Raw genomic sequence first — 20,076 nt, 5'->3', positions numbered from 1 at the left:
TTCTGCTCATCCTGAAGTCGTTATCCAAAATATTACCATATTGCTTCTTGGAATTGCTTGTTTATGAGTGTACGGGGATACTAATGTGATTGCTCAGTTGCACCATAGACAGCTGGAGTCAAGAGAGATCAATCTTGCCCCCCAATTTTGAGTCAGAGGTGAAAAATGGAGGGTGCATTTTTTCTGTTCACAGGATAGAGATTTTCCGTACGTCCTATAGCTGTTTCCCCAACCTCTGTCTCGCTCACCTGCAATGAATCCCTCTAGTTTACATGCCAGCCCTCATCTTAAAAAGACATCACTGTGCCCACCTTGCTGTGGTGCTCATCACATCAAAAGTGATGAAGTGCAAAGAAGTGTGTCACCAACCTCCCGAATGTACCCCAGTGTGTTTTTTCCTGTGACCCCTCTCTAAATGGCCTTATAATACTTGCTGAATCAGACAAGGATAACATCATTTGGGTCTGCCACTGAGCAGTTTCTTGGGGAAGAGGAAGGAGCAAAGCTCAAAGGGACAAGGTGGAACTGCTTGAACACCAGTGTACCAGGCTGCATCAGTCAGCCAGCATTGTTAGAGGTAGAAAAAACTGTCCAGATCAGAAGAAACCAGTCATGACCAGTGCTTTTTCTGCCCCACACCACAGGCTTAGCTGGGTATGGTATGGGAATCTCTCCTGATAGAGGCAGACCCAGTCCCTTGAAGGCAAAGACTCATTCTTGCAAGTGTCTTCCATCGTGTGCTAGTAAACGGCTGCTCAATGAGTCAAACTTCATTATTACCTTTATTATAAACCCTGTGAGGATAAGGTGGAGCAGTGTCAGATTTGTCTCTGACTTGAGAGTTTGCCAAGCGATGATGAGAGTTTTGGGCTCTGTTAGATGATTATTTTACCCGCAGCCATATGTATACATGAAACTGTGCCAACAGACAGAACCAAGGAACCTGGAAGAGGTTTTGGAGGGGTTTTTTGGGAAAAGAAGAAATTTTGGGAGCTTTGTGCTTCATAGCTATCAGTTTGCAGCCTGTCTCTGGGCAGTCTTTGAGTGAAAAAATCTACTGACAGCAAAAAGTGCCGCTGCTCCAGTCTGCTTGAGGAAATGGGCTCCTTGCAGTCAGTACAATCAACTGATGCAAAATGAGATAACCTAGTTTCAAGATTGCTGGATCTGTAAAAGAAAATAAAAAGAGAAAAAAAACCAAAACAAAACACAAAACTCCTAATCTCATGCCAGGTAAAAAAAAAAAAAGTAGGTCATAATCCCATTTTAATAAAAGCCACGTATTGATAGTGTGCAGGTTTTAACTCTGATGAATGCAGAAGCTGGGTGTGGGGAAAAATCCCCAAGCATTTCCAAATGAAGCAATCTAATGGGAGTTTTGTTTGAAGAGATGTGGGGCTATCGCACATTCCTGTCCAGTGCTTTGAAAGGGTGCACTAGGATATGGCACTGCCCAAATGTGATATACTTCTCCTCTGAGAAGCCTGCCACTGGTACCAATGCTTTTGTGATCTATTGCAGTCTGTCTCTTTCTTTTCTTGGTGCTATATCTTAAAAGAATATATTCTGCCTATTAGTAGTGGCTTCGTTACCAAAAGCTGAGAAGAATCTGAGAGTTCCTCTTATAAATGTCTGAAATTGGTGGGTTTTTCTTCAGAATAGCTGAAAAGGAAAACAGTACAGTCAAATGTATGGTGTAGCACACTTTTAACGCAAAGCTACACACTGTGCTGTTACTTCTGTTTGCCGGGTAGGAGATAATGCTGTCTCCTCTGTGCATGATTTTCTTTGAAACCCACTACACAACATTTAACAGAAGGCGTTAGTATAATCTGTGTTTTGCATAAGGGATGTCATCACATTCAGCAGGAACAAAGTTCCTTTGAAAAAAAAAGGGGGGGGGGCAGGATTTTTTTTTTATTTGAAGTAGCTTAGTAGCTGAACAGGGCAAAAATTATCATAAAGCGACTGCAGCATCCTCAAAAATGTCCTTAGTGCTGTTTGCATTTATTCTTAAGTGTCTGCACTAGCGTTTACATCTTCGCCGTTTCTTAAAGCAACATTGTAGGCGGTAGAAATAGCAGCAGTCTTTTGGCTGGGTTCCCGTCCCTTGGGAAGCCCCAGATACTATTATGTCAGTAGGTTTCCCCAGTGCCTTGTGAAGGCTTACACGAAAAGCAAACTCGGTGCATTTCTCTCCCCATCCCCAGCTCAGTTGTTAGACAGACTTTGATTTTTGTCCTTTAAACCCCAATCCTAAAGTAACCCAGGGTGCTGCTTCTAATTAACTCCCTGAAATTAATTAGGGTTTGAGGTTTGTCCGTGGCTCTTGTTTTTTTCATGATCTCAGTAAAAATGTGAATCTTGCTTTTAATAATACTCACTTGCTTTTTTTTTTTTTTTTTGTCCTTTTAGAAAAACAGCTGACTGCTAGCAACTGCTTAGGAATATTAGCCATGGCTGAAGCCATGCAGTGCACTGAACTATACAACATGGCCAAAGCATACGCCCTGCAGATTTTCCCAGAGGTGGCAAACCAAGAAGAGATCCTTAATATCTCAAAAGACGACTTCATTTCCTACATGTCCAATGACAGCCTGAACACCAAAGCAGAGGAGCTGGTGTATGAAACAGTGATAAAGTGGATTAAGAAGGATGCTGCAATCAGAGCTCAGGTAAAAATAATCTCAGCAGCCTCACTCTGCTCCGTTCCCGTGAATGCCTCTTTTAAAATAGAAACCACCCCAGTGCAATTTTAAACATGAGGATGCATAGGAGATGGGATGGACAGTTCAGATAAAAAAAGAGAAAGGGAATGAAGGCTATGCACAAAATGTATGTAATTTCAAAATCTGAATCCCATATCTGATCATTTAGAATCAGAATCTTGTTTGTGGCAAGCATGATACAAAGCTAGGGCCTCGAGTTGTTGGCTGCAGGCTCGGTCAGAGATAAATCAGGAAGGATTAGTTGTGTGAGCTGCTGCTTTAAGAAGAGGATGCACTTTAGTAACAGTGGGAAATAAAAATCTGTCAGAAAATCTGTATTTCTTTTGATGCCACACACTGAATGAGTGTAACTTCAGTACATAAAAAAAAAAAGATTCTGTATCTTTATTGGCTGCTTAGATAACCCTTTGGGTATTATATATTTATTAGAGTTAGCCTTTCCTCAACCATCTGAGCTATGCTGTCTGCTCTTGACTCAAGAAACTAAGTGTATTACTTTGCTTAGCACTGTCTCCAGATAAATGCTAGAAGCAATGACTGTTTGGAGGCTGATGATTGTCCTCGGGACCAGAAGTCGTCCCTGGTGATATTTAAAAACCCGCCACTTGCTTTCAGTGCAGCCTTGCAAGTTGGCTTTTGTGAGTAGTGAATTGTGGTGGTCCGAACCCCGAATCTCTGCTTTTGGAGGCCAGTTCTCCCCACAGCCCCCAGAAGGGAAAGGTTGTTTTCCCCCTTTCCCCTCCTTTGGAGGTCAAAGTTGCTTCTGTTGATCCCCACTCACAATTTTGACTAGTTTAAGGAGGACAGTCCAGTTGCTTTTGGACCAGACCGGGACTTAGGGAAACACTTGGCCACACATTGTTGATGCCATCCCACATCATGAAAGGCTGTACCTGCTTGATTTAAATGGGAATTCAAGCGCCTAAATGCGCAATGGGATATTAAATGTGTCATTGGATGTGATCTGGAGCAGCTGCACCTCCGCCCCTCACTTGGAAAGTGGGAGAAATAGCATTTCCTGACCTCACTGGGCTGCTGGATGAGGATGAGGGCATTAAGGACAGTGGGGTACTCCATGCCAGGCCAAACCTTGCTGCCTGTGCTGCTTCCAGCCTGCAGCCCCCAGGGCCTTTCTCCAAACTGTTCCTGCCCTGTGCGAGCAAGTGACGTAGCTCAGCAGGGCAATCCTGTGCTGGGGGCCCGCTGCTCACTCTGACCACCTCCACCATGTGCCAGCGATGCCATTTAGCATTGCCCAGTAGTATTATTGCCTAAAACATTTACACGGTATCATCAATTTATTGAAATGGGCCCCTTTTTGGCTCTCGCTGGCCTTGAAAAACACATTGTTTTACAGAGTATTTCCCTGCTTGCTTAAAGTTTGATGACAGCAGTCAGCTCTGTGCAGCTCTGACCTCTGAATCTAATGCAACTTCAGGGATTATTCCCAGGGGCGCAGTACAGGAGCCCTGCGGCAGGAGCCTGTTTGCCTGGTGCAAACAGAAGGTGTCACTCACCAGTCGGTCTGGGTTACCTTTTCAAAATTGCTGGTTTAAATATTTCCTTCGGTGCCCTGCTGCGGTGATGTTATGAATTTATTTTTTTAAGCGGTGTTTTTTCTTGCTCCCCTCTCACTGCTGCCACTGCCATCTCCTCCTCTCTTTCTTTCATGTTGCGGTTGGGTTGGTTTTCTGGGGGGTTTTATTTCCAAGTTTCCTTCCCTTCTGTCCTGGTTCTGCAGTGCCTTTGTAGTTTACGATGACAGTTTTATTTGCTTCTCCAAATTTCTCTGTGGTGCTTTGGTTTCATGCATTACTTTACAAGGGCTTTTAATTTTTAATTTGAATTTATCCAGAGGTGAGGGTCTTGAATAAATTAATATTAAAGATACTAAGTAGATAACTATTTTCATGCCCAATCGTACCACTAGTTTCTTTGAATTGCAGCTCTCACTTTTTTTGTGCTCCGTGCACTGCTTGATCTATTATAAAGCTCTTAGTTAAATAGGTACTTATTTTCTAAAAGTAGGTACTCATACTTACCATGAAAAGTACCATCTTTACAATAATGACTTCTGCATTTTCAGAGCCCAGGAACAAATAGCTCTGACAGTGGATAGGAAGGAAGATAGTCCCAAGTAATCTCATTTCTGATAAAGATGATGAGTGAAAATTTGTGCTTGGTGTGCGGCAAGGCCCACTATGCCAGGAACTGCCCAAGCTCCCATGAGATGCACAGGCTGCTCAGAGCTTTGCAGAACTGGGCAACCATGGCAATATCGAACGTGGGGTGGACCTTCCTGCAGGAGCTACGCATGGATATTTTGACTTTATTCACAGTTTGGTGAGATGGATTCACTCAGCTCTCTTTAGACTCTTTGTGATGGGGAGCCAGCATGTGGAGGACACCAGTGCAGCAACAGGATTGTTGCTTTTGCGCTCAGCTGGTAGGATGAGTTGGGAGGGTTGCTGGAGAGGTTTTAGCCATGAATTGCAACAGCCCCCAGACATCACTCCTGCTCTACTCACTCCTCAGGTGACTGGTCTGGTTTTATTTCTCTTTCCCAAAGGCAGTCCTGGCAATTAAATCTTTCAAGGCCTGGATTTCCAGGGCCTGCACTTTTCGTATCTCCCCTCTCCCCATCTCCCTTCGCCTGACAAGCCAGGCTCTGTCATCACGTTTTTATTTTCAATAGCTCCAATGGCAGGTGATTAAAATGCCTCTTTGGCAGCTTCTTCCAAGCACTGAACTGGTGATTCTCCCAAAGGTGGGTGTCTGGCAAAAACAGGGAAAGGTCTGTGCTCTTCATCTCACCTGCGTGTCCATCTTCCCTGGCAAAGCCTGGCAGGGGCTCCTCCAAAAAAGCTTTAATGGCTTTGTGTCACCCTGGAGTGCAAGCTCACACTGGGGGACAGTAAATCTCACCACTTGTGATCCCCACACCACAGCTCCTTGTGCTGCACTCTTATGACAACTTAGCCATCACTGCCCCCTCCTCTGCCTGGATCCCTTTCGGAGAGCCTCTGGAAGGAGATTTTCAGTGGACCCTCCCCTTCTCCTGCAAGGACATTGAGTTTGCTGTCTTCCTGCTCTTCTCTGCCTTTTAAAAGCTCTTATTCGGGTATCTAATTGTTTCTGCTTTTGTTAATTCTTTCCCCACCAGGCCGGAGGGCAGTGGCAGGGAAGAAACCATGATTTGCTTGCAAGACAAGTTGAAAAGCTGTGCTCTGGCTGACTTTTAATTTTGCAAATTGTGCTCATACAAAGTCTTAACGGTGCTTATAAAAGTGCTCTGTGGCATTACAAAAAACAGCATCTGAGCCTTGTTACAAAGAGGGAATAACAGTGCTTTAAAGGTTACTGATGCATCTACGTAAGACAGAAAGGCAGTTCAGATAATGACATATGTCGTAAGCTAGGATTTGGTAAATAACCGTATCCAGTGCGTTGGAGCACCGCACCAGCTCATATGGTAAAGTTTATGGAGCTATTTTAGTGCTGCTGGTAGTGCAGTCACATAAAATCGGTCTAACCAAAAGAAGCAACCTGTGATGTGAGGTCTGGACTAGGTAGGTAATTCCTGTACCAGCGGCCGCAGAGCACTGGTTGTAGGAGTCCTCTTGATTGCTTGTCACTGAGTGGAAAACAGGCAGCCGACTGACACATCTGGAAATGTGAATCTACTGTTTTTTTCTATTTATTTCTCTTCCTGACTGATGGACAAGATTGTAGGGTTTATCCTAACAGTTATCCTCTTGATAAGCTTATTACAACTCTGGCGAACTCATGCAAAAAATATATTGTATAATGGAGGCTTTACTGTCTGGAAGCCAGGACTGTCTGAGCCGTCTGAACAAGCTAAGATTTCTGCCAGGCCCCAAGTATTCTTCACCTGAGCTCATCCCCCAGCTCTCTGCGTGGCCTTGGGCAGGTTGTTTCACCTTTTTACCCCCATTTCTTACACTATAGGCTGGAGGGAAGTGATGCCTCCCACGTGGGCTGTTGGGAGGATTCGGTGGATAACGAGCCATATTGTCTGCCGGTACTAACGATTGCCATTGCTGCGCAGAGCTGCAGTCGTGCCCAGCATCAGCGCGGGATGGGGAAGATGGGAAGTTGCTGGATGTGCAGCAATTTGCTGCCTGCCCAGAGCACAGACATACCAAAGCTCATTGGAAACTTTCCCACCTTCTGGTCCAAGCCCAAAGTTGTATCTGTTTTCTCTGACACAAAAAACATAGTAACGTGTTTATTAATAACAGAAAGCCTGGGAAATCAAGACTCCCAGTTGCATGAAGCTTCCCTCTCACCCTGAGAAGGGACAAGAAGTGAGGAGAGGACAAACTTTTCAACAAGTTGCCCAGAGTAATGCTGGAAGAGAGGCGGGTACTGCAGCTACGAGTGACACATGAGAGGCTCAGCTGAATGGCAGTCACCTTTTGTTGCACTTCGCAAGGATATAATCGCATGCCCTTTTTTCAAACCCTGTTTAAAATCATGATGTCCAGCAGCAAAATGAAACATCTCCACTGTAAAAGCATTAACAAGCCTTCTATGAACTTGCGTCCTCAGAGGCAGATTTGTCTAAGCAGCATCTTCATGGTGCCTGAGAACCAGAGATGCGTAGACAAATTGGAGGTAATTTAGAGAAGAGCAACACAAATGATTAAAAGACTGAAGGAACTGATGTGAGAAAAAAAAGATTAAAAGATGTGAATATGCATGACTTGGCCTAATGACAGCTAAAGAGGGATAAATGTCTATGAGTTTTTGAAGCCCCAAGGAGAGGAGTTGCCTGGAAGGATGCAAGGGGTATAACAACAGTAAGGACCACTGGGATGAATTTGAGACTTGGCAAATTAGTCTAAGCAAACACAAAGCCCACCTAAAAGCCCTGTATCTGTCAGTGAGGGTAAGGAAAGGTGATGGAGAGAAGGAAAAGAGGATTTATGTCAAAAATGCTACAAATGCCTAGGGGCTATATTTTGGCAGTGACAGATAATGGCAGTTCAGAGGCAAGATCCTACAGAGGAGGAGGGGTTGGTAACCATGAGAGACCAGATGGAAGGTCCCTGGTCTGCGGTTAGGCTGTTGAGATGGTAGTGTAATTTTTCAGGCACATTTTAAAGAGTCTCCAAAGTTATGCAGAAGAGCGGCTTGCTCCAAGAAAATGGAGAATCTGACAGGGAACAAGCACAATTCCAACTCTGCTCTGCAGTGACAAGGAGGTAATGATATATTCAGAAGCTGATACCAAATACCAGCATGTACAAATTACTGAAGTTCATTTTAATGGGAAATTAATTGATCAACCAATGTACTTAAGGGCATTAAGCTTCAGGAAGGCAGTGTTGGAGTAAGTACGAAAAGGAAGCTTCCAAGGGAGCCTAAGTGAATTAGGCACTAACACTCTATTACTGTTCAATTAGGCTTCTTTGAAAAGCCCAGACTACCCTGATGCTTTGAAATCCATTTGTGGGAAGAGCAGACAAATTCAAAAAGATGCCATAATGAAAGTGCAAGAAGCTCCAATTTCTCTGAAAGTGAAAAACGCAAGGGATGAGCAGTAACCCCTGTGATTTCCCAGGGACAGGCTGCTCAAAGAGCACAGATTTAAATGAGGCTTTTGCAGACACACTGAGAGCCTGTACAGGCTTAGAAAGGGAGAAGAAAAGGCAGCAACAGGAACAGAATCAGTGCAGGAACATGCCCTTAGCTATATATTGAGGAAGAAACTGCATTAAATTAAAAAAAAGAGGATGCAGGTGACATTAGCAGTTCCTTAAATTCCCTCCCTACTAAACTTTTACGTTTTTTTAAAGGGATACCCTTGACTGAAAATCTACTGAATTATTTCTCTGAAGTTTTAATTGGTTTGAGGAGCTCCCTTGTCTCCCAGTCTTCTCAGTCTCTTAATTTGTGGCTTTTCCAACACATTTTCCTATTTTTTACAAAATATTTCTCTGCTGTTGCTGAAGCAACAGCCTTATAAAGACACATGTCCGCAAGTAGCTCCTCACGCGTGCTCACTTGAGTTGCCTTGTGCTGCACGTGGCCCCAGCACTCAGGACTGACATCCAGAACCAAAATCATTTTACACCATAGGCAAGAAGCATTTTGGAGAATTATTGCACATGGATTCATGTGTCAGCATGTTGTAGGGATAGATGTATCAGGAGTTTACTTAGTTCTATGAAGCATCTTAGAAGCTTCAGCCATTTTGTTGTCAGCAGCGTGCTTTTGTGGTGCATCTGTGTGCATATGAGTGTTTGAATAGGTGAATGCCTGTAAACAAAAGAAATGCCATGCACCTCTGTAGTAACCTTAGGGGGAACTTAGGGGGTTTGTTTGATAGAGTTCAGTCAGCAAGCTAGAGATTGCATGGTAAGAGCGAAGTTCTTTAAGCCTTAATATTAGATAAATCAAGTATGATGGATCAATGATTTATCTTCCTGCATATTTAAAAAACTCTCATCCTATTACTGCTAGAAATACCTACCCGTGAGCTGCTTTGCAAACAGTTCAGAGAAGAGGACAGCAGTTCGCTTTACACGGCGCTGATGACATTACAGTGTTTAGTCAGCTGTGCTGCCATAAAGATGTCACGTTGAAACCTTATTTCAGGAAGATGGAGGGGCTGCTCTTTCCTTCTTGCTAGGCATGAGATTTATGCACATGGCATCCCGCCACCGAGCCACTGGCTGAACCCAGCACCTGCAAACCAGATTTTCTGCCACAAGTTTATCTCATGATATTATGAGGCTGTCGGCTGACATGCTCCAAGCCTTTTGGTTTAATCTGAAGGCAGCATTGCAATTCCAAGAAGTCAATACGGGTGATTAATAAATACACCGAGCACACCAGGGAGCTTAGGTTGGGCTTGGATGTGACCTTGGGCATAGGAATGTGCAGGAGGTTACTGGAAACACAGAATGTCTTTGTAATACCCAGGGGTTAGATGTATCAAAGCAAGTACCCTCATTACCAAGTAGCAGGGCAGCACCGTGAAAATCTAGCCAAAAAAAGGCGTATTTCTGAGAACGGCAGAGCAATGCACCAACAGCTTTGGCTTTCCCAAACCAGCCAGTTCCCTGCTGAGCTTGCACTTGGAAACTTGGAGCCAGCAATATTTTGAATATCAGGTTGGGTAATCTGCTGGGAAAGCCTGGGCTGGGCTGGTGATGGTTGCGGGGAGGGACCGCTCACGTCACCGCTCCAGTGCGCCTTCTTGCGTGGCCACCACACCACATCCCCAGCTGTCACCATTGGCACAGCCCACTGGGCAACACGTTATGTGGCTGCAGGGTACGCATCAAAGGCTAGCGTCTGCCCGTTTAGGGCGTTTGGGTGGTCTTTTTTAATTAGAATGCCCTCTTGCCATTTGGAGGAGTATTATGCAGTGGGGAACTGATTCTGCTTCAGATCTGTCCCTGATGGCTTCCTCCGTTTGAGGAGGTCCTTGCTACAGCTCTCAGATCAGGCTGGTGCAAGACATGGGGTGAGTCTGAACCCAGGATTTATGTAAGACAACATAAATCTCGTTCATGGCTCTCAGATGAATCGAATATATTCTTACTTCATAATGTTTTTAAAAACTCTATTGGAATTATGCATAAAGAGCTGAAACAGCAGCTTATTGGAGCAAAACCCTATCGTAATGTGGGTAATCTAACTTCCGTATTTGTATTTCTAGCTGAAGCCTGTTTCTTTAGGCAGATAGCACAAAGGGTCCTTTGTAGGAGAACAGTAAACTAGAGAGACAGATGAATTATAAGGCATAAGGGAAACATTATTTTAACCTCTCTGGGCATTACTTCAAAAATGTTAAAAATCTTCAGAGCTTTCCAGTGTAGCGTTTAAGGAGCAGGAAATTTGACTCTGTAGCAGTAAACATATTTCCTTTTAAAACTAACTATATACTGTTGTAGCCCAGGTCTATGCAGGAGCAAACTGAGACTCCTTTTGGAGAATACCTGTGAGGATTTTACTGGATTAGAGATTTGAGAATAAAAAGATTATTTTTAATGTGATACTGAAGAGGTTTTTGTAACTGAGACTTAGAAGATACCAGAACAAAGCCCACTTGCAAGCAAGTGTTCATAATACCGATATAATTAGTAGGAAAAGAAATGTCACAAGAAGTTTAGCAAAGTAAATGTCCAAACTACCAGCCAGGAACAAAAAGAACTGTTTTGTAATCTAGTTTGCTCAAGCTCTGGCCTGCCTAAGGAGATAGGAGTAACTTATGTATGAACAGATTATTAGGGAAAAGCTTGAAATGGTCAACTTCAAGGTATAGCAGATCATGTTGATCATATATTCCTCTGAGTCAATGCTGACCCAATGATAACATTTAGGCTTTGTCGTAGCATGATCGCGACCTTCCGAGCACAGCACCCAGGGCAAATGGATGTGAAAATTCCCACCAGAGGGGAGAAATAATCACTCTCCAGTTTGGGTTGACATCTGGTTGTAGACATCTCAATGTGGCATGGTCTGAGGCATGGTCTGATGAACACGCTCCCTTTCCCAGGAGCTGATGGCTCACAGTTTTAGGCCAGAAGGGGACATTGATATTCTCTGCTTCCCCTGGTGCGTGATGCATCCTCTCAGATCAGATTGCTCTGGGGACTGTGTTAAGTGTGTTGACTAAGTCGCTATTAATTATAGCATGAGTTTACACATGTCTAGCTGATAAGTAAATACTTGCTTGTATGTACCTATTTAGGTGTCTGAATCTAGAGCTGAACCTCTCCCCCAAAATGTTTAGGTAATTAAGGAAAGATAAGAGCTCCTAAGATTTTTCCTTCCCTGCTTTTTATGAAACACACTTGTGATTGCAGGCTGGTTGAAGACCCTGCTTTCAGTTCAGCCACTGAAATCAGTATCGGTGACATAGGTGCCTTGAAGCAGGCCAGACAGCATCTCTCAAAAGTTGTTACTCTACTGTGTCCCCAGTGACTGTCCACAAAGCCTTTGCTCACGTGGTAGTGGTGCCCTGGCTCTGGCAGAATCACCCCAGTTGTGCACGGCACCGTGGGGGTATCCGGCAGCATCACCACTCAGCAAGGAGTTTATGGACTAGATCCTCTGCTGGCGCAAAACCCGAGCAGCTCCCTTCATCCAACAGGAGCTGTGCTGAGGTTCACGTCACCTGAAAAAACAGTCCTGATGGTGTTCAAAAACTTCCCTAGCATTTTAAACAATAAATTCATTAGATTTTTGCATAATGATGTCCATTTTCAAGGAGGTGAGGCACGGTCTCCCATGTTTATGAGTTGATAACTCCTAATTTTAGGCCAGAAGGGGCATTAATATTCTGTGCTTCACCCTGGCATGTGATGCAGGTTATAGAGTAGTCATAAGTGATTCCCAGCAAAGACCTGAGAAATATTGCTACTTGTCCAGCCAATGCCTGCAGCCAAGTAGCGAGAAGAAAACATTCTCAGAGTTACAGGCACAAACTGCAACTGCAGGGACCTGAGGTTGTTGTCTGCTGAATTTGGCAATGTGCCCTGCTCAGGTATTCTGCTGTTTTAATAAAAACCAGTAACATCAGTAGGTGCAGTAGGTATTTCATAGCTGTATAAGGAACAACGGAAAGACAAGAGAGAATGGAAAGCAAATAACAGATGGTAAGGAGGTTGAAATGCTTTACAGTGCTTATTCCAGTCTTAAATGAAAAGGATAATAGTAACAGGATATTTAGTACAATCATAGCTAACAGAGCTAGGAAGCCTTCGTAAGGGAGAATCCAAAAGAAAAAGGCTGCTGATTGCCTAAATCACTTGAATATTCTTAAATCAGTGAAGCTAAATGAAATTCACCCTTGACTATAGTGCTTAAAAGAGCTGGTGCGAAAAGCCGTTAGTTTATAAAAGCCTCTCCTGTCTTCTAGAGGCACTGCAATGGTACGTACTCTTCAAATCCCTTGGTGAAAAACACTGCAATTATATGTACCCTTAATGCCATCAGCAACGAGCCCAAGTCGTGACTGCACATGGTCATGAACACACACACATATACACAGAGACAGCTTTTTCTAGCTGTTTGAGCAAAGGGAAGAGTAAGACTGAAAAGTGACATCGGTTTTGATATGTGACATTAACTTTCAAGCTGATGAAAGGGAGCAACATGTTCTAATTATTATTCCCTTTCAAAATAAGCCACGAGCTCAGACAAAGGAGGAGAGAAAGAGGGGGGAAAAAATCCAGGAGAGAAACAGAATCACATTTTCTCACTTTTATCTAATTAAAGCAAGGTGGGCGAGCAAGAGGGAGAGCTCGCGGTGCTCAGGCAGCGGCGCTGCCCCATTTATTCTGGGAAAGGTAGGAGATGGAGGCGGTCGCTTCGCTGGGCCCGTGGGAATTGTTCATCTCTGACGGAGGGGAGCTCTCTTCCCAATGCTAATTCACACTCGACTTTGGGACATCGTGGTGCCTGTCGAACCCCATGTCCTAACTTAGTGGCACAGTTTGCACCTGTGTTTTGCATTGCTTCATGTTACGGCTGCGTCCAGTGCAGACCTGCCTCAGGAGCACCAGGGGCAGCTCTGGTGTGTCCCACCACACCGAGGGAAGGTGCTGGCTCCACTACACACTGCATATATTTTACAACTTTATTTAAACTGCCCTTTAACGACTTGTACTGCTTCCTGAGCAGCCTGTAGTGGGGATTAACCTCCCCCATGGGGGTTGTCTGGCTCATCACCAGTATACCCGCTATCCGCATTATTCCCATGTCCCGATGCCACGTTTCATCTTGGCTCCCATGTAAGGTTAAACGCCCCCAACCTTCTTTAAAAAAGCACTTCCTGAAATCAGAGCTTTGCCACCCACTGCCATATGTCCACTGCTCCCTCTCCTACAAGGTACAGTTTAATGACATTAAGATATCTGCAGCCAAGTGCCTGACATTTGTGACTCTGGGGAAGGGGAGCAGCTGTTTTACCTCCTAGAAAGCGCCTTAGAAATGGATTTCAGCAAAGGAAAAGAGAGGAGTGTCTTCTTTTCTGTTTTGGAAGCTGATGAAGTGGTCTCAAGCCCTACTCAGCTCCGTGTCGTGCCAGATGTAATAGCAAGGAGCCACGGACTTGCTGCTCACGTGGGATTTTTTCCAGAAGATGAGCGCTGTCATTTTTCTGTGCCTTTGCATCGTTTCTCTTTTTCATCCACAAAAACAACTGCAGGATGGCCAGACCTAAATTCTTTGACCTGTACCTAAAATTGCTGGCCGTGGTGTCAAGGAAGGCTGGTGAGCAGGGAGCTGGGAGTCAGCCCGAGACCACGGTCATCTCCCTGGTGCCGTGGCCCTGCAGGCACGTGGGGTTCAGCTCCCCGTGGGCAGTTACATCCTTGCTTTGACTGAGCTTGCACCAAGCTCACCCAGCAGGAGAGCGGTGTGAATTGCTATCTGGAGGAGAAATCCTCTGTTTTCCTCCTAAATGAAACCTGCTTCTTCAATTTGGGTGGGGAAAGGGGAAGCCCTGGCAGCAGTCCCGGGTGACACTGCATCTTCACCTGCCTGGCCAGCACATTAGCTGGCTCAGGCCACATCCCTGCCCTCCCACCTCGCTGTGCCCCTGCCCCATTCCCATCCCTGCTCCTGCTGTGACTTGGCTCTCATGCACTGCATGAACAGGCACGCTGAAAAAGAAAGTGAGAGCCAAGTAGCTTCTGGACGACCGGAGGCATCTGCAGGCCAGCAGATGCTGCTGGCGCCCCGTGTTTCTTAGGACCAGTCGCAGGGACCTCAGGAATATTTATTTGCATCCTGGCCTCAATCCCAGTTGGGATCTTTGAATGCTGCTGCTATATGAATATTTATCACAACAGATTATTATCTTTTCTTGCTGCGCACCCTTGGTTTGCATCCTGTTTGCATTGCTTCTCGAGGACCACATTTTCCTATTACTCTGCTTTTCACTGTACTCTTGTGCTGTGTTGTGATATAACCAATTATATATAAAAAGAAAAATCTGGGGATGGAGTCTTGGTTTTTCGATTGCAGTTTTCTCTCTTGGGGTTTTGTTCTTCTTTAAGCTGTGTTCAGTGACAGACAGCTTCATTTGTTCGGGTGTCCTTTGCCCTCCAAGGTTTAATGTATTTATTTAGAAGATGAAACTTACTGTCAGTATTTGTATAGCACCCTCTGGAGTCTGACTTCCCAAAAAACTAGAACTACATGATTTATTTCACCAGCAAATAAACCCTATTAATTAAAAGATTTTTAGCAAATTGGCTGATATTATCAGTCTCTGCCGTAGCAGTTGTTGAAATCCACCCTATTTATTGGCTTCTATTTCACATTTGTAGTGCCAGAAAAGATTTTGGGGGAGATTTTTTACAGTGCAACAACCATGCTCACATTTCAAGGTTAATTCAGAAAACTCAAAAGCTTACTCCATCTCTCCAGTGCACAAGGTGTTATATTCAGCCTGAGTTCAGAATAAGCTTTCATTTCAAAAATCCCTCCGCACAGTCCTATATAACAAGAGTTGCCACCTTTTGAAGATTATTTTCAGTCCTGGGACCAAAACCAGCCTGGGTCAGGGAGCACTGAGGGCTGCGTTGTCTCTGTCCCACCCGATCGCTAGGCAGGGCTTGTACGCAGCATCCATGACAACCATCTTTCCAGGTTGGGTGACAGGGGACAGTTTGTAGGGAAGGAGACAGAGATGCTGAGCGGCTGAACTCCAGCATGAAGGCTGCAATGTGTTACTATTTTTCCCCCCCTCACAGTACGCTGCAGAGTTGCTGGCAGTGGTGCGCCTCCCCTTCATCCATCCCAGCTATCTGCTAAATGTTGTTGACAATGAGGAGTTGATAAAGTCTTCGGAAGCTTGCCGGGATCTAGTGAATGAAGCCAAACGTTATCACATGCTGCCGCATGCCCGACAAGAGATGCAGACGCCGAGGACCCGGCCCAGGCTCTCTGCAGGTAAAGCAAAACTTCCTTCAACGACACCAGCTCCCTGATCTGGCAGTTCCCGGGCATGGCCAGGACATGCCCTGGGATGGGGCACAGACCTCAGCTGCTTCCCTTGGCTCCTTCTCAGAGTCTGGTGATATTTCGAGCTCAATTTTCCATTTCTACTTTGCTCAAGCATTTAGGAGCCTCTCCCAATGGTCACACATGGGTGTTTAGATGTACGGTCCTGAAACAGGATTTAAAAGGAGCTTAATTTTTAGGAATTATTATCTTTGGCAGAGACCATGACATTCCCCCGTTGTCCTGAAAGTGAGCCCCTTGCTCTCCACGCCTCAGTTTCTCTAGCTGCAAAAATAGATGAAAAATTTGCTTCTTTTTGCCATTCAGCCTCTTGTGGGGAGGATGTGACTAATATTCATAAAACAGCTTCACTTTCACAGCCCTATGTAAATATATTCTTTTCATATGATGAGTCTTACAGTACAAGTTCAGGCTGTTTGCTGCCTCCAAAACAAATGGATCACACATGATATATTCCCTTTTAAAAACCCAGCAGCTGTGGAGAACTGTGTCTCTTCAAGAAGTTTCTCACCTGAGGAACGCATGCATTTTCCTTTTTGGAAAAATACATGAAAAAAACCCCAAGTGCCCGACTTGCCAGCAGAGCCCATATCATGGTAATGTGAGAAATATCCTAAATATTTCTAAATCCTAATATCCTAAATAGCAGACAGTGGTGGAAATACCATGTAGGAAAACTGCATCCAAGAAGGAGTCAGATGAAGCAGGTGAATTGTTTTAACATGCTGCCTGTACTTCTGCCTCCCGTAAGTACAGTCACAAAGCCAGGCAAAACTTTCTGTCACTGCCACTAATGCTAATGCAGCACAGAGATGGCATATCAAACCACGGCATTTGCAGCTTCTAGAGACTGCCTCATCAAGGCACCTTTCAGAAGGATGAAGTGTAGAGGACTTTCAATAACAATCTACCCTAAAATGTCTTTCACTGAAGACGACTAATGGTGTGATGTTTGAAGGGATTTTTGAAAAGTGCTTATTTTATGTATATAAAATTGTAGGTGTAATATGATCCATTTCCAGAAGCTTGTTGATGAGGGAAAAGTGATTCTCTAAGGGTAAGAGAGGGTGATTATAGTTTTTTAGGTCAGAGTCTAATTATATAGAATCATGTTATTTTGCATATCAACGGCATTCACATAGGCACAAAGGATCTCTAAACACCCTTTGTGGACTTGCTGCAGCATGTCACATGCCCTCTTGAGGTCATTGATTATAATCAAGTTATGTCTTGCACAGGTGATTAGATTTTCTGGTATGGCACAAAAATAATGATCTCTTGTAACTGAGAAATATTTATTTAAAACTGTACAGCACTTTAACATAATAACTTTTAGGAGAGTAACCTTGCTTTAATGACACAAATATATTTTTTGAAAACGCTAATGAAGAATGACGATAATCCATTACTCTGAAGACACATTTCTCTCCACTGCAGCTCCTAATGTCTCTTGCTAGCAATCTCACTTCTGCACTTCTGGCCCCCCCCGCCTGTGCACACTTGTTTCTAGGCTGGGCACCATAACACATCCCAGCAACGGGTCCAGCTGCAAACACAGCTCCTGAAATGGCGATTCCTTCCAGCTCATGGCCTGGTAGTCCTGCTTCTGAGCCTACCTCTCATGGCAAAAAATTGCACTGGAGCTTACAATTGCCGCAGAAAGATTTTTAACACTTCTGCTAAATGCTAAATCCAAACTATCCCCAGCACTTGACTCTTGGGGTTAGAGCCAGAAAACATCCCAGAGTTAAACTGTGACCCATCACTGTGGGGATGAGTCTGGAGTAACACTCAGATCAGATTTGATTTAGCTCTGGCTGTGAAGTGTGAGTAAAAACTCTGAGATGTTGATTGCAAAAGTTTTGTCCATTTGCTTGAATAGAGAATGTGGCTTGCTGTACACCCTGTGTGTTACGGGCTTGGGGAGGCTGCTCGAGCACAGGTAAATCTCAGTTAAGAACTATATTAGGGCAGGGGCTATCTCCGTCATGTTTCTTAGCACCTAGTACACCAAGACCCTGATCCGTGGCTTCAGCACGTGTTATCTATGTCTGGAAAACCTGCTTCCTCTGGGGAAAGCACAAAAAAAAAAAAAAAAAACCAAAACCACCAGAAAATGATATGTTAACAGAGCATATGCAGAGAGAAGATGAGGATGAAGAACCATAACCATAGCTTAAATCTCCGCCAGACATTAGCTTTTAGTGTGAGAACACCTTCTTCAGGTTAAAGTCCAAACATAATTTCCCTGGATAATGACCAAGCTCCAAAGCTATCACAATCCTTGACAAAATTCCCATTTTCTTCAGTGAAACAGGAATTTGCTACATGCAGGTCTCACTGAAAGACTGTTGAAGTCAACAGACATCTTTCCATGGAACTGCCTTTTTATTTCTTTCCCCTTCAAGTTTTGCCCAGATGGCATGCGCCCTCCCAAGTTCTCCCAAGCATGTTCATAGTGTCGTTCCTCACCCACCGCTCCCCCCCCCCCCCACAAACTCCCTTTTTCCTCACCCTTCTTGGTTTGATTGCACAGTCTAAAACAGATTTATATACGGTACATTAAAATCACCCTGACTGCCGAGCATTTTTTGATAGGCTCCTGCCTGGTTGAAGGATGACACTTCTTTATAATATTATTTTTCTTACTTGAATCCTAGGTGTAGCTGAGGTAATAGTCTTAGTTGGGGGCCGTCAGATGATTGGCATGAATCAACGTGCTTTAACAGCAGTCACTTGCTTAAATCCTCAAAACAACAAGTGGTACCCGTTGGCCAGCCTGCCCTTCTATGATCGAGAGTTTTTCAGCGTGGTCAGCGCTGGGGACAACATCTATCTCTCAGGTAAGCAGCAGATTTCATAGAAACATAGAATCACGGAATGGTTTGAGTTGGAAAGGACCTTTAAAGATTATCTAGTCCAACCCTTCTGCCGTTCGCAGGGACATCTTTCACTAGACCAGGTTACTCAAAGCCCCATCCAACCTGACCTTGAACACGTCCAATGATGGGTCATCCACAACTTCTCTGGGCAAGCTGTTCCAGTGCCTCACCTCCCTCATTCTGATAAATTTCTTCCTTACGTCCAATCTAAATCTACCCTCCTTCAGTTTAAAACTGTTACCTCTGGTCCTTTCACTACAGGCCTTGGTAAAAATCCTCTCCATCTTTCTTATAAGCCCCCTTGAAGTATTGAAAGGCTGCAATAAGGTCTTCCCAGAGCCTTCTCTTCTCCAGGCTGAACAACCCCAACTCTCTGAGCCTGTCCTCATAGGAGAGGTGTTCCAGTCATCTGACTGTTTTCATGCCCCTCATCTTGACCCGCTCTAACAGGTCCATGTCTTTCTTGTGTTGGGGACACCAGAGGTGAACACAGTACTCCAGGTAGGGTGTCATGAGAGTGGAGTAGAGGGGGAGAATCACCTCCCTTGACCTGCTGGTCACGCTTCTTTTGGGGCAGCCCAGGATACAGTTGGCTTTCTGGGCTGTGAACACATATTGCCAGGTCATTTCCAATTTTTCGTCCACTGGTATCCCCCAGTCCTTTTCCGCAGGGCTGCTCTCAATACATTCATGCCCCAGATTTACTGGGCTGAGAGGAAAGTTTCCTCCTTACAACACAGGCAGCACAGACAAAGAAGGACATGCCGGAGTTTTACCCAGCTGCTCCTGGGGAAAAAAAAAAAAGACAAGTGGGAGGGAGGTTAGGAGAGAGGGATTTCCCTGCTTTTATCATTCTCCATTTCTCTGTGTCATTAATGTTCTCTCAAAGCAGTCAACAGCAATATTTTGCAGTTGCAATGTGAAGAAAATAAGTCTGACAACCATCAAGAATGCAAAGAGGTTTCACTGCCATAGAAAAGCAATTTAAAATACTGGCTGTAGTTGAATCTAAATGGTGGGTTATGGAATTTGAGACAGACAGGCTGAACTACTGAATATGTGACCTACACTTACAGTATTTGCTTACAGGAGCATTCACGTTTTGTACTTGTTGTTGATACCTCTCTTTTGACAATAGTCACTAGCCCTATAATCTTCTTCGTTTCAATGAAACTGAGACCACGCTCCTAAAAAGGCTTTAACTCCCAAAGTAGCTGTCTACACTGCACCCGTAGCATCACGGTGTCTGGTTTTTTGCAGTCTGGTGGTACCTCTGCTTGGCTGGAGGGGGAAAAGCAATTCCCACCAGCCGATGCAAGGATGCTCTGATGGCAGCTGAGTGGAGGTTTGATGATAAAAGAGGAGCCTGGGCAGGGAGGTGCAGATGTGTGCGATCCGAGGATGTAGTTGGGAGCGCAGATGCACCAGGCAGTACCAGTAAGGGGTTACAGCTG

At 44.5% G+C, this 20,076-nt stretch overlaps 1 protein-coding gene across 5 annotated transcripts in view; it reads left to right on the top strand.

The window, feature by feature from the left end:
• The window catches only part of KLHL29 (kelch like family member 29), a 408,889-nt gene that overhangs the window by 352,863 nt on the left and 35,950 nt on the right, over window positions 1-20,076 (top strand). For all 5 annotated transcript variants that reach the window (XM_052809692.1, XM_052809690.1, XM_052809687.1 and 2 more), the window contains 3 exons: window positions 2,416-2,675; window positions 15,470-15,668; window positions 18,401-18,583. In XM_052809692.1, coding sequence (XP_052665652.1) covers window positions 2,416-2,675; window positions 15,470-15,668; window positions 18,401-18,583 — 642 coding nt within the window. The remainder of the gene's footprint in view (window positions 1-2,415; window positions 2,676-15,469; window positions 15,669-18,400; window positions 18,584-20,076) is intronic.

The sequence above is a fragment of the Harpia harpyja genome, chromosome 15 (assembly GCF_026419915.1).
Source record: "Harpia harpyja isolate bHarHar1 chromosome 15, bHarHar1 primary haplotype, whole genome shotgun sequence".
NCBI lineage: Eukaryota > Metazoa > Chordata > Aves > Accipitriformes > Accipitridae > Harpia > Harpia harpyja.
This window is presented reverse-complemented; position numbering and strand designations above follow the sequence as displayed.